Source organism: Andrographis paniculata, unplaced genomic scaffold, assembly GCF_009805555.1.
Source record: "Andrographis paniculata isolate CXL003 unplaced genomic scaffold, ASM980555v1 Contig65END, whole genome shotgun sequence".
Taxonomy (NCBI): Eukaryota; Viridiplantae; Streptophyta; class Magnoliopsida; order Lamiales; family Acanthaceae; genus Andrographis; species Andrographis paniculata.
Genome location: NW_026137601.1, coordinates 2,656,624 through 2,669,720, shown reverse-complemented (window position 1 = coordinate 2,669,720; position 13,097 = coordinate 2,656,624). Strand labels below are relative to the sequence as shown.

Genomic DNA, 13,097 nt, shown 5'->3' with positions numbered 1-13,097 from the left:
TTATTATTATATTCAGAACTATATATTTACTTCTTTTATTTGTATAAAACTTGTATAATTATGTTCATATTTACAACTAAATATCAGTTTTGGTCGAAGAAGGTGTTATGTGCAGATTTTACATTAACACAGAAAAATTTCACGCAATAAATAAAACACAGAGTGTTTTGTACATTTTCACTAACGAAGGAGTGTTGTAGAATTTACTCTTGTTTGTATACATATATTGGAAAGTTTTTCTTTTTTATTGTTTATCAACATTAATTTTATTATTGTAAACAATAGTGTAATACACAGAAATAAAACACTCACAGCTATTTGGGCGAGGAAAACCTACACCCAACGGACATATTATTAAATTTTGCAGTAAGTGCAATAAGGCGAATACAATGTCAATGCCAGTGACCATACAAGGCCTATCGATCTATTAACCAACAACAACAGTTTTGTGTTGTAAAGACTAAAGACAACACAAGTTATAAAAAACTAATAAAAGATTCAATAGGCAAAAAACAATCTCAAGGGAATCGATACAACCACAGACAATAACTCAATCCCATAGCCAATTGATATGCACTGCTTCTCCAAGAATATTGCACCACCACCGACCTTTACCACCAAAGCTCAACAACTACAGAAATGGGATCGAGCTTCCAACCTAAAATCAATTGGTAATAGGTGGAGACCATTTACCTTTATAAACCCAAGGAGTTCCCACATGTTTACCAATATTCAACATTCTCTCCTCAAGATGATAATATAGAAAATTCATACAGGATCAATATCCAATACGTGCACCATGGCTTTGACACCATATCAAGAAGGGATCGATGCTTCCAATTTAAAACCAATTAGTAATAGGTGAAGGAATCCTTCACTCTCATAAACCAAAGGAGTTCCCACATATTTACTAATGTGGGACTATATTCAACAAAACTTTGGGAGAAACTCAGCCATAGAGGCAGAGAAGAGAGTAACAACATAAAAATCTAATGATTTCTTTTCCTTAAAGATAAATAACCCTAAAGGGTGATTTTAACACCCAAAGGAAGATCATCAAGAAGAAAGAAAAAAGCTCAGCCCAAATACCCATTGGATGAGTATTTATTTCAAGACCCCCTTAGATGAAGGGTCCTCATCATTGACATAAAAAACACCACAAAGATTGTTAAACTGCACAGTCATAAAATAGATTTTATTTTCAAGGCTTTAGTAAGAAGATCTGTACATTGATTATTAAATGAAGTATATCTAGTACAAATAATTCCCTTAGAAACACAATATCTAACAACATGGCAATTAACTTCAATATGTTTCGTTCTTTCATGAAAAGCAAGATTAGCAACAATTTGAAGTGCAATTATACTATCACAAAACAAGTAAATAGGAATCACACTTTCAACATGCAAATCTTTAAAAATACCAATTATCCACATTATTTTAGCATATGTTTGTGCCATTGTTCTATACTGAGCCTCTGCTAATGACCTTGACACAATAGTTTGTTTTTTTTTTTTTTTTAAATGACACCAGTGAGCCACCAAAAAACATACAAAAACCTGTCATATACTTTCTTGAAATAGGATATGAGGCCTAATAAGAATTACAAAATGCCTTAATATGCAAGTTCCCAAAGTTCGAAAATAACAAACCTTGTTCTGGTGACTCTTTTAGGTACCTTTAATGTAGCAGATGTGTGATTCTTTTGGTTTTCACATAGAATGACTAAGAACCTGAACATGGAAAAGTAATATATGGCTTAGTCATTGTAAGGTAAATAAACTTTTCAATAAACTGTTGATATGCCACAGAATGTGTAATTAAAGGATCATCACCAGTAACTTCACTAATAAATTTCAGCCCTTATTCAAGAGGAATAAAGGCTGGTTTATATCCAAAGAGCCCAAATTCATTCAATAATTCAAAAGTACATTTCTTTGAGTAAGAACAACATTAGGCTCGCATTAACCACTTCAATCTCTAAAAAGTACTGTGTCGGCCCCAAATATTTTATTTTAAATTTATCATGCATATCTTTTTTTTAAAAAAAGCTATTTCTTCAATATTATTTCCAGTAAGAAGTATATCAACAACATAAACTAAGACAATCAAGTTAAACCAATTTTCACTTTAGTAAAAAGAGAATAATCATGCAAAGATTGAGTAAAACCAAATGCAAGCATAAAAGCCCTAGGTTTCTCGTTCCATTGCCTAGGTGCTTGTTTCAAACCATAAAAAGACTTTTTTAAAAGACACATTTTATTTTCAAACATTTTAGAATACCCCTCGGGAGGTATCATGTGGATTGTTTCACATAAGTTCCCATGTAGGAGAGCATTATTTACATCAAGTTGAAAAACATTCCACCATTTATGAACAGTAAGATAAATAACACATCAAACAGTTACCATATTGATAACAAGAGAAAAAAGTTTTATGGAAATCAAAACCCTTTCTCTAATTAAATCATTCGGCAACGAGACGAGCTTTGTACCTTTCTACACTACTATCAACCTTATAATTTCACTTTAAAGACCCATTTACAATCCATTGGCTTTCTATCATTTAACAAGTCGCAAAGAACCCAAGTATTATTATTTATTAAAGCTTTCATTTCAAGGTCTATTGCATGTTTCCAATCAGCATTTAGCATTGCCTCCCTAACATTTTTTGGCTCAGCATGTTTGTCTAAGTTGGTAGCTAGACAAAATACACTATCACCTAATTTTTTGGACATTTTACAAAGATTTTTCAAGAGGGTACTTAATGGAGGAATTAATGAACTCAGTTCCATTGTCATTTCTAAACACCTTGACATTTTTTTCCAAACTGGTTTTTTACAAGACCAAAAAACCTTTTTAAACACACAAACACTTTAGATTTTTGTTCTAATAAGAAAACCCAGACAACTCTTGAAAAAATCATCAACAAGAGTTAGAAAGTACTTGAAACTCTCCCAAGAAACAACCTTTTAGGGACCCCAAACATCACCATGAACAAGATAAAAAAGATTGCTCTGTAAGGGATGACCTGGTGGTGTGGAGAGTGAACTTGTGATCATGAGGTCATGAGTTCAAATCCCGACACCTCTAGATTCACATGCCACACATGGTTCGCCTATAATATTTTAGGAATGATGGGAGTATAAATGACTTATTATCATAGAATATCTTGTTTAGTTACCTTACTCTCGATGAAAATCATATGAAAATTCTATTTATTATATTGATTTTTAATATATTATTTAGACAAAACATATTTTTGGTGTATTATATATATCTTTTACCTATCTTGATTTTTTCACATAATCAAATAGTACTTATATTTGAAGAAAAAAAAATCAGTACTATTTTGCATTTGCTTAAAGAAATATTCAAACCTAATGTGACAAAAAGAAAAAAAAAATGGATTGGCGGACACTGAATATATTTGAGGGTACTTTGTTCAAACAATTTCTACGAATATAGAAATAATAATATTTATTAATATTACCAACTTCTTTCTTCATTATCGATTCTTTCCCCTACTCCTACTTTTCTTCCACATTCTACGCGGTCATCTTCAACCAAACTTTACCTTTTCTCTTCATACACATATATTTATACATGTTAAAATAGATACTCCCTCCGTCTACAAACTAATGTCTTACTTTGCTATTTGAGACGTCTAACAACTATTGTCTTATTTTCTTTTTTAAACACAAATTTTATATTTTTATCCTTCATTCATTTATTACTTTTAATCTCTACCATATAATTAAGGGCAAATTTGTCAATTCATAACAAAAAGACAATCACCTAAAAACCGTGCAAATATACTTTAGGATAATAGAAATTGGACGGAGAGAGTATAAAATTTCAAAAACTCTTCGATTTTCCAATACTCATGATTAATTGTAATAAATGTAAAAACTCTTCGATTTTTCAATATTCATTATTAACTCTAACAAATATAAAACTCTTCGACATCTACACCCCCAATATTTTATATATATATGTACACACATCTTATAAAATATAATAAAATGATGATAATAATAATAAATTTTGTAATAATAAAATAAATTGCACACCTAATCAAAAGAAAAGATAACACATATATAATATTAGAACCAATCAAATTGCAAAATTAATTAGAAAACAGATAAAGAAAATTATATTTTTATCTATTTATTATATTATAATAAAAATTATCAAAATATAGTCGATGTGTGTACTCATTTAAATTTATAATTCTATATGGATGTTAATATTACTTATCCAATCTAAAAAAATTTTAAACGAGTCCTATCTTATTTAAAACTAATCAAACTTCAATTTTCTACTATTTAAACTATGTATTTTTCGAAAAAAAAAATATTTTTATTCTCACAAAATATTTTATCAAATATTATTTTATATCAAACTCAAACCAAAAGAAACAGACCCTAAGAAAATAAAGGAACGAAGAAAAAACATTAAGAGCATATTAACATATTATTAAAATTCTAGAATATATAAATATGAAAAAACACAAAATCATAGTGTATATATATTTTACTCACAACTACTCCATCCATCTAATTAGTCTAAAGATTGTTTGGGGTTTTGTAGTATATTAAAAAGTAAATATATTTTATTGGTCAGTGAAAATACGGTAAGATAGTTTTGACATTTCTGCTATTTGTATTTTATATATAAATTAATTGTATGTATAATGTTATATTTGTAATTATATAAAAGTTTAAGGGTATTTTCGTTTCGATTATGCTGATTTGACTCAATTAGCAAATATCATTGTGGAGCTAGGTTACGAAGACTACTTGGGGTGTGTTTGTTTGGGGGATTTTACTGCAAATTCACTATTCATCCAATTTTTTCCTCTAAAAACATCAAATCAAACGCCTATTTTTTATTTTTTATATTATATTAAAAATCTATTTTACATTCAAAATATCATATCTAACAACTATTTATATCAGGTCATACAACTGTTCCAATTCAAATCTTTTACTATTCAAATGCAAACTCTCAATTATTAAAAAAGTTAAAAGTTCAAAAATACCAATTATTTGATAAAATCATGGAGTGAATGCTACCAGGCTGGAATGTACAACAACTGAGAACAGAAGATTGGTCAAGAGAATCTAACTTGCATCTTATCATCATCTTTGGACTCCACGACAATCTCCACATTTTTAATGCTTATTGCGTTCTTTACCGGATCTCTAATCGATGCCTCTAGACCTGTATTTGCAAATTGAGTTATACTTTGAAAAAATGACCACGAAGGGGATCATAGAATCACAGGTAAACTACATTACCTGAACCAACAGCAGATATTGGCTTGAGTACAAGTCTCGTTCCTGCCTTTGAGGGGCCACAGTGAGCTAATGACCTGATATTCACTAGGTGCACAATTGGTATTGTAACAGCATTGCAAGGGCATTAAAAGGTCCATGAAAGTTGCTGATAAAAAGTGAGATCATACAAACGTGATGAATTGCATATGCAAAGCTCTTGTCTTGAGAAATAACTTCCATTCCACTTAAATAGTGATTAACTTAAGAGTATGGATACGAACATCATACACTAGAAGCAATTTCTAATACTTCACACAAACCACATCTATCTGGATTCAAAGAGGAAATTAGTAAATTCATAACGAGTTAAGCAGCAGCTTAGGTCGATGACATAAACCCGCAAATCTTCATAAATAAATAAATAATCATCAAAGCAGATAGACAATGTGAGAATTAGCAAGATTTTCTCTAAGCCACTCCAAAATAATACAACATATAACTTTAATGCTCCTATCTAAAATCTAAATAGTTTTCTCGCAAAAACAAAACGAAAATTCTGATGCACTTTTCTCCACATATATTTCTAGTTTATGTTTCCAGACTCGGCAATTGCAAAAATTATATAGCGTCTCACATTATATAATCATTTTCAAATATTGGTGGTGATGGAAATGCGGAATGCAAGACACGTTTCCCAGAGCGAGTTCATCAACGACAACAATTGGAAGGAGTCAAGAACAAAGGTTGAATTAATTGGTACCTGAGGCTGGTGAAATAATCGATGTAATAGCGTTGCCGGTGCCATCGCCGCCATGGTTTTCACCGTCTCAAAGAGCAAAACTGAACAGAAAGCCAACGATGCGAGCGGATAGGAGGAGGAGACTAGCGCTTCACTAATATAAATAGTACAAAATTCACGATTATATATATATATATACACAGGCATTTTTTATGCAAATGATTTGATTGGGTTGTTTCTTTTGATGGGTCCACGAAAATTTGGTTTGTGATGGGTATTTTTATATAGAAATTTGAAGTTTTGGAGTATTAAAAAAAAAAAAACAAACCCATATTTTTTAAAATTATTACATTGAATATATTTTCTTTATGTCATAATTATTATATCAAATAATAATTTTTTAAAAAATTCTATATTCATTAGGTTTCTATAATTTTTTTTTTTGCAGAAATCTAATAGTATAAAATAAAAGTTTGTTTACTTGGAGTTTTGATTTTCTGAGAATACTTTTTACTGAATTGAAGTTTGAGCCATCAGCAAGCCTGAATGAAGTTTATTAACATAGACAAAAAAAAATAAAAATGGATGTGTGATCTTGATTCTTGAGCGCTAAATGATGCCAGCAGCCCTACAATACAAACAAACATGCCTCTTCTTCATGGTGTAAAAATTCTCAGTGGATTCTTGATCATAGGGTAAATCCCCCCTAAATAAATATTTTTGAACCAAACAGGTTATAACCACTCATAACCTCATTTTCGTCAAGTTTATGGGTAAAGGCATCTCTCGATCCCAATCAATTTGTACATATACTCATCGGTGTGCTCACAAAAGACCTGTATCAACAACCCCACAAATGGAGCCAACACAAGAAACCACACTTCATAATGTCAGATGAAGCTTATCAAAATCTCATGTCAAATAACATCCGTTGAAAAGCGAACAGATCATAACAAATCGCAACCAAGGCACATAAACATTGGTAAAATCCTGATCATCACATAATTAAAACCACACTGTTTAAACAAAACAAAAAAATAAAAATAAAGGGTTCAGAAATAAAATAACATTCCACCAAAAATAAACTGAAATCACACCCATCACAAAATCGGCCCTGAACTTAATTGCATTTGGTATCTCATGGAAGGCAAACAGTTTATATAACCAACACAAAATCAGTCGCCCTTTCTCCGGAAGGATAGAGTAACTACACAATCCAACCAGAAAATAGAAAATGAGCATGATTAAAATCAACAGATTAGTAATCTGGAAGGCACACGAGAGTTAAACTATGAATGCCAAATCCACTTTCTCTTAATAGGAACCAGAAAGCTTGGTACAAATGTGAGTACTTACATCCAACGGAGTCCCCTGCCCTTTGGAGCAAACAATATAGATTCAAAAAAAACATTCTATGCAAGTTCAGTATAAATGATTAATGATTATTACAGAGCAAATCATTCCAGGAGTCATACCACATTGGAACCAACTTCAGGCAACGTACTCATCTGCAAGGTTCTGCCATTTCCCGGAGCCATGAAGCGAACAGAAGGTAATGAAGGATCCGTCACCGATTCAACTTCAAGGAAATCAAAATTATATGCACCAGACTTCTTCAAACTAAATATAAACACAAGAACAATCCAGCCCAACATAGAAATAGCCCAGTAATTATTCATCCCATGTATCAACCCCCATGCTATAGCATACCCGACAAGAATTCCTGATAAATGACCTAGAAAACTTGCCTGTGGCACGATTATAGATGTAAATATAAGGGATTCAAACGGTGCAAAACTGATGGGAAGAGACAGAAACCCAAAAAGCTCCAGCTTAGATGAGGGTTGTTTCATAGATAATATCGTCATCCATCCAAACACTACACATGAGTACCCAACGGCAGTCACTCTCCGAAAGTAGTCTATTTTGAACTTTTGGATAAGAAAGTGATACATCCCCAGGACTAGCAACCCGGACAGAATGACCAACACTAGAGTGTAATGGAGATAATATTCAACACCAAGCCCTATAGATCCTAACTGCTCAATAACCCCAAGACTCCACAGTGCACTCATGTTGAAAACAAGATGAAGGATGCTAATATGCGAAAACGCCGAAGTGATTATCCTCCAGTGGTGACCATCCAGAGCAGTCTCGTAGCTCAATCCGACATGTGAATACCCTATCCCCTTCTTCTGAATATAGAACCAAATCAAACTACAGATAGCAATAACACAGCTGGTGGCTGGTTTTTCCAAAACTTCATAAAATAAGGGCTTCCCCATCGAACTGAAGAACCAGACACAATTATACCTGACAAAAGCGCAACCCTACAGCATCTAATTTACATGCCCGGACGACAGGTGTTCGACGAAATGACTATAAAGATCGATCAACAAAAAACTACTCCAGGATTTAACAAAATCAACTCGCATTCAAACTCAATATTCTATATAACCCATCAGAGACACTCCGATTCCATAAGAAATCAAGCAAATCCAACACGAATAGCACTCCGATTCAATATATATATATATATATCCAGCAATCAACCACGATGATGCTCCGATTTAATAAATAGTAGGGAAAATAATTCGATGCTACCAGAAAGGACTTACAGATAGATTCAGAAGACACATCTTTTTCCCTACTTTGTAGGTCAAATTGGAGGAAGAATTCACATCCTAATGTATTGGGTGTTCAATTAGGTTATATTTTCGCATTTGATTTTGGATTTGGGAAAAACAGTGTCGGTTATTATGGTTTATCTCTATATATATATATATATATATATATTAAGTTTTGTTTAAATTTAATATTAAAATAATATAATAGTAGAATGTCTTTTTTGCAGAAAAACATAATTCAAATAGAGTTTGAAATTAAAGGAAAAAATTAAAATTCATATAAAATTTCTATTATAATCTTTTATTTGTCTTATTAATTCAACCAAATTAAAAAAGCCCAAATGAAGTTTATTCATACAAAAAAATTTAATTTTATTTCTTTCTTATGCTGTATATATTATAAATCACTTTGTATTTCTCAAATCTATTTTAAATATTTTTTACAAGGCAAAATTATTCGGACACTGCACTACAGCCATTATCTTCAGCAGCCTAAAAAACCCTCAACATGGTTACTCGCACCACCATCGTATCGCTTTCGGAGGCGCCGGAAATATCCTCGATTAAAATTTGTCCAAAATCGCATCGCCAGAAAACTGTCCTTCTGACGGGGTTTAGGATATAGAATTTAGGGTTTTGGATTTAGACATGCGATTTGGCAGATATCTATATAGGGAATGGAACAATGTCGCGGATGCCTTAGCGTTTCCGGTGGTTTCTCTTTCGATTGGGCGGACACTTCTCTCGACAGATATCCTTTCGTCGATAAAAAATCTCATTCAACCAAATGCAAATGGTCTCCCGACTTTCCATTTCAGGTAGCAAGTTTTACCCTTTTACTTGGTTTTTTTGGGACACTTAATGTTCATATTACTTGGACTTAATATTGCTCTGTTGGTGTTAATGCCTTAGGCATGTTGTTATCTTTGGCATTTGAAACATTGTTTTTTCTATATATATGTATATATATATAAACCATAATAACCGACACTATTTTCCCCAAATCCAAAATCAAATGTGAAAATATAATCGACACTGTTTTCCCCAAATCCAAACCCTAACCTAATCGATCCGCTCGCCGGTTGTAACTTCTTTCAACCGTCTTAGAACTGTTTTTCGTCCGACCGGCACACCTGCTACGTCTCCTCTTGTCCGCCTTCCACTTGTCCGACCTCCGTGTCTGACATCTCATCTTTCTTCGCCCGACTTCCTTTTAACCGACCTCCGTATCGGCCGTCTCATCTTTTTTTCCCCGACTTCCTTTTGTCCGACCTTCGTGTCTGCCATCTCATCTTTCTTCGCCCGACCTCCTTTTGACCGATTTTCGTATCGGCCGTCTCATCCTTCTTCCCCCACTTCCTTTTGTCCGACTTCTCTATCGGTCGTCTCATCTTTCTTCGCCCGACCTCTTTTTAACCGACCTCCGTATCGGCCGTCTCATCTTTTTTCTCCCGACTTCCTTTTGTCCGACCTCCGTATCGGTCGTCTCATCTTTCTTCACCCGACTTCCTTTTGTCCGACTTCTGTATCGGCCCTCATCTCGAAAACCCTGCACATTGATTTTTTCTTACTCAACAATATGAATATGAAAATATAAATTTAAATAAATAAAGAATATAAATATATATTTTTTGAAATATAAATATATATATATTGAAACAAAAACGAAGTGGTTGACAGAATTAGTCGGTTACCATTTAAAATGATATATATACTGAATTGGTCGGATGAAAATGAGGAGAACCTAGATTGACATAGAAAGAAGAAAGAAAAAATATAATCAATTATATAAATATATATTTTTTTTGCAACCAACCAATTTTTTAAGAATTTTTTTTTCTATTTTATTAAAAAATTATTCTCTACAAATGATATATATGCTGAATTGGTCAGATGAGAAAGAGAAAAACCGTCCAGTCGGTTGCCAAAGAAAAATGAGAAAAAGAAATATAATCAATTATACAAATATATTTTTTTTATATCTGTGCAACCAACCAATTTTTTTAAAAAAAATTATTTTTCTTTGGATAATTTTTTTTCTAAGAACCGTCCTGTCGGTTGACATAAAAAGATGAGAGAAATAAATATAATCAATTATATAAATATATTTCTTTTATATCTTTGCAACCAACCAATTTAAAAATATATATATTTTTTTTTGGATAATTTTTTTTATATTTTATTAAAAAATTATTCTCTAACAAATGATACATATACCGAATAACATTTAATTTAGCTAAAATTAAATTTTAAATAAAATATAAATAATGCATAAAAATATAAATTAAGAAACACATCAATTAATTTAATTTATAAAGCACAATAATTGTAAAATATATTTAAAAATTAATAAATTAATATTTTAGACACAAAATACAATAAATACAGTTATTGAATTAAATTAATATAAATTATACCAAAACTCGATATAAATAATTAATTAATTTAATAAAAATAAATTATAAAATATGTCAAAATCAAAAGTTATCACTAATCGACTTTCCCATGGACGGTTGTCTTCAATCATTCCCTTATAATTTAACCAGTGTTCATAATTTTTGAAAATATATAAATATTGTTACGTACAAATAATAATAATAATAATAATAATAATAATAATAATAATAATAATAATAATAGTAGCAGGGTCTTAAAGGAGGTCGGACAAGATAAGGTCGAACGAAGAAGGATGAGACGGGTGATACGAAAGTCGGTCAAAAGAGGAAGTCGGACGAAGAAGGATGAGACGGCAGACACAGAGGTCAGACAAAAGGAAGACGGGCGAAGAAAGATGAGGGACGACATGGAGATCGGACAAAATAAGGTCGGGCGAAGAAAGATGAGACTGCCGATACGGAGGTCGGCCAAAAGAGGAAGTCGGGCGAAGAAGGATGAGACGGCCGATACGGAGGTCAGTCAAAATGAAGGTCGGGCGAAGAAAGATGAGACAGCAGACACGGAGGTCGGACAAAGAGGAAAGGTCTGTTAATTAGTCGGGCGAAGAAAGGTCTGTTAATTGGTCGCTTGATTGGGCGACCAATGAGTCTTTTGGTCTAGCGACCAGTTAGTATCTGGATTGGTCGGTCGGTCAAGCCAGTTAAGCCCTGTAATTGGCAGGAGCGGTTGGCTAGACGGTTAAAGACAAGTGTCAATGGAGGAGGATTTAGTGGACGGTTGACGGCGGTTGCTGTAATTGAACAAACAACGGTTCCAAAATGTTTCTTTAGGGAATATTTAAAGATAGAGTTCGCAACTGGAAAAAACATCTTCAATCATCTTCAATCGACATCAAAGTCAGTGAATTTCTTTTGGAGATCACCATTTACTTTTTCAGTATGTAGTATTTATTTTTCTAGTTTGCTTATATATCGTATGGTGTCTAGAGATTCTTAATCTCAGGCATTTATTTTATCAATTTTGAAGATAATTTCTATTTTCGGATTTTACTTTTTATTTGTTAAAAAAATTAATCAACAAATTGGCGACCACAGAAAGGCAAGATTGCTGATCCTACGTCAAGAGAGAAACATCGGAAGGATCCACATGGCGGGTTCACAACCCCAAGTCTCTTCAACACCGGCGGGAGAAACCATTTCACCACTTGCCATGCCAAATGCAGGGGAAGTCCGCCAAGCACCCGCTGATTGGGTGTCTTATGTTCAACATTTGAACAATCAACAAACTTTGGCTCTGCAAAACATGTTGCGTAAGCAACAAAATCTAATGCAGAACATGTTGCATCAGGCGTTCTCCAAAGTTACACTACATTTAAACATGCCTCCAGCCTTGTCAATTTTCGCTTTCAGGTAATTTTTCCAGGATCAACGTTTGCAGGGCCATCATACATTGATAGTACATTTCCAAGCGCCACAACTTTCAACCGAACAGATAGGGGGAAGACTCCTCTAACTTTCTGATATAATGTTCCTTTGGGACCAAGAGTTGATAATACTCAGCCGAATATCATAAGGGAAGAGAGGTTGGGGGGACAGGCTTATAATCCCATCCCAGCCGAGCCAACTGTCCCCAGAGAAGAGATGTTGGGGGGACAGACTCATAATCTCATTCCTGTTTTCGACCCTATTCCACCCATAGTAGATCCGGAAGACATCGTTCAAGTTCTGCGAATACATTTTGGAATGAATCCTCAAACGGTGAACAGGGCGGCATATCAGAGGACATTTCCAGAAAGAATCATCAATGAGCATCCTCTTCCAAGAAATTACAGGCCACCAGATTTTCATTCTTTCTCGGGGGAAGATGGAGCCTCAACCATTGAACATGTGAGGCGTTTCACGGCTCAATTGGGGGAAGTGGGCAATAATCCATTTCACAAATTGCAATTGTTTGGACTATCTCTCACAAGAACAACCTTTTCTTGGTTTGCCAATCTTTCACCGGGGCAGTTGTAAAGTTGGGAGGGCTTAGAAGCGGCCTTTCATGCAAGGTT

General features: G+C 33.3%; 1 protein-coding gene across 7 annotated transcripts; it reads right to left on the bottom strand.

The window, feature by feature from the left end:
• Positions 1-315: 315 nt before the first annotated feature.
• Positions 316-8,767, bottom strand: LOC127262182 (RHOMBOID-like protein 13). Of its 7 annotated transcripts, none has more exons than XM_051290745.1 (6): positions 7,496-8,767; positions 6,042-6,856; positions 5,303-5,386; positions 5,078-5,225; positions 1,653-1,733; positions 316-658 (listed from the first exon to the last, which is right to left on the bottom strand). In XM_051290745.1, the coding sequence occupies exons 1-2, from the start codon at positions 8,303-8,305 to the stop codon at positions 6,788-6,790; spliced, it is 879 nt and encodes a 292-aa protein (XP_051146702.1). In that variant the 5' UTR covers positions 8,306-8,767; the 3' UTR covers positions 316-658; positions 1,653-1,733; positions 5,078-5,225; positions 5,303-5,386; positions 6,042-6,787. The 7 variants fall into 7 exon arrangements, with proteins under 7 accessions (XP_051146702.1, XP_051146703.1, XP_051146701.1 ...); XM_051290746.1 differs by having other exon boundaries at positions 5,131-5,225; XM_051290744.1 differs by lacking the exon at positions 316-658 and having other exon boundaries at positions 1,502-1,733; positions 5,131-5,225; positions 6,042-6,648; positions 6,772-6,856.
• Positions 8,768-13,097: the final 4,330 nt, after the last annotated feature.

Excerpts from the sequence above, each read along its gene's own strand:
- LOC127262182 (XM_051290745.1), bottom strand. The coding sequence starts at position 8,305 with ATGGGGAAGCCCTTATTTTATGAAGTTTTGGAAAAACCAGCCACCAGC. Across the intron at positions 6,857-7,495 it reads CTGAAGTTGGTTCCAATGTG|GTCTTTTGTGAGCACACCGA; the intron begins GTATGACTCCTG and ends TTGTTGATACAG.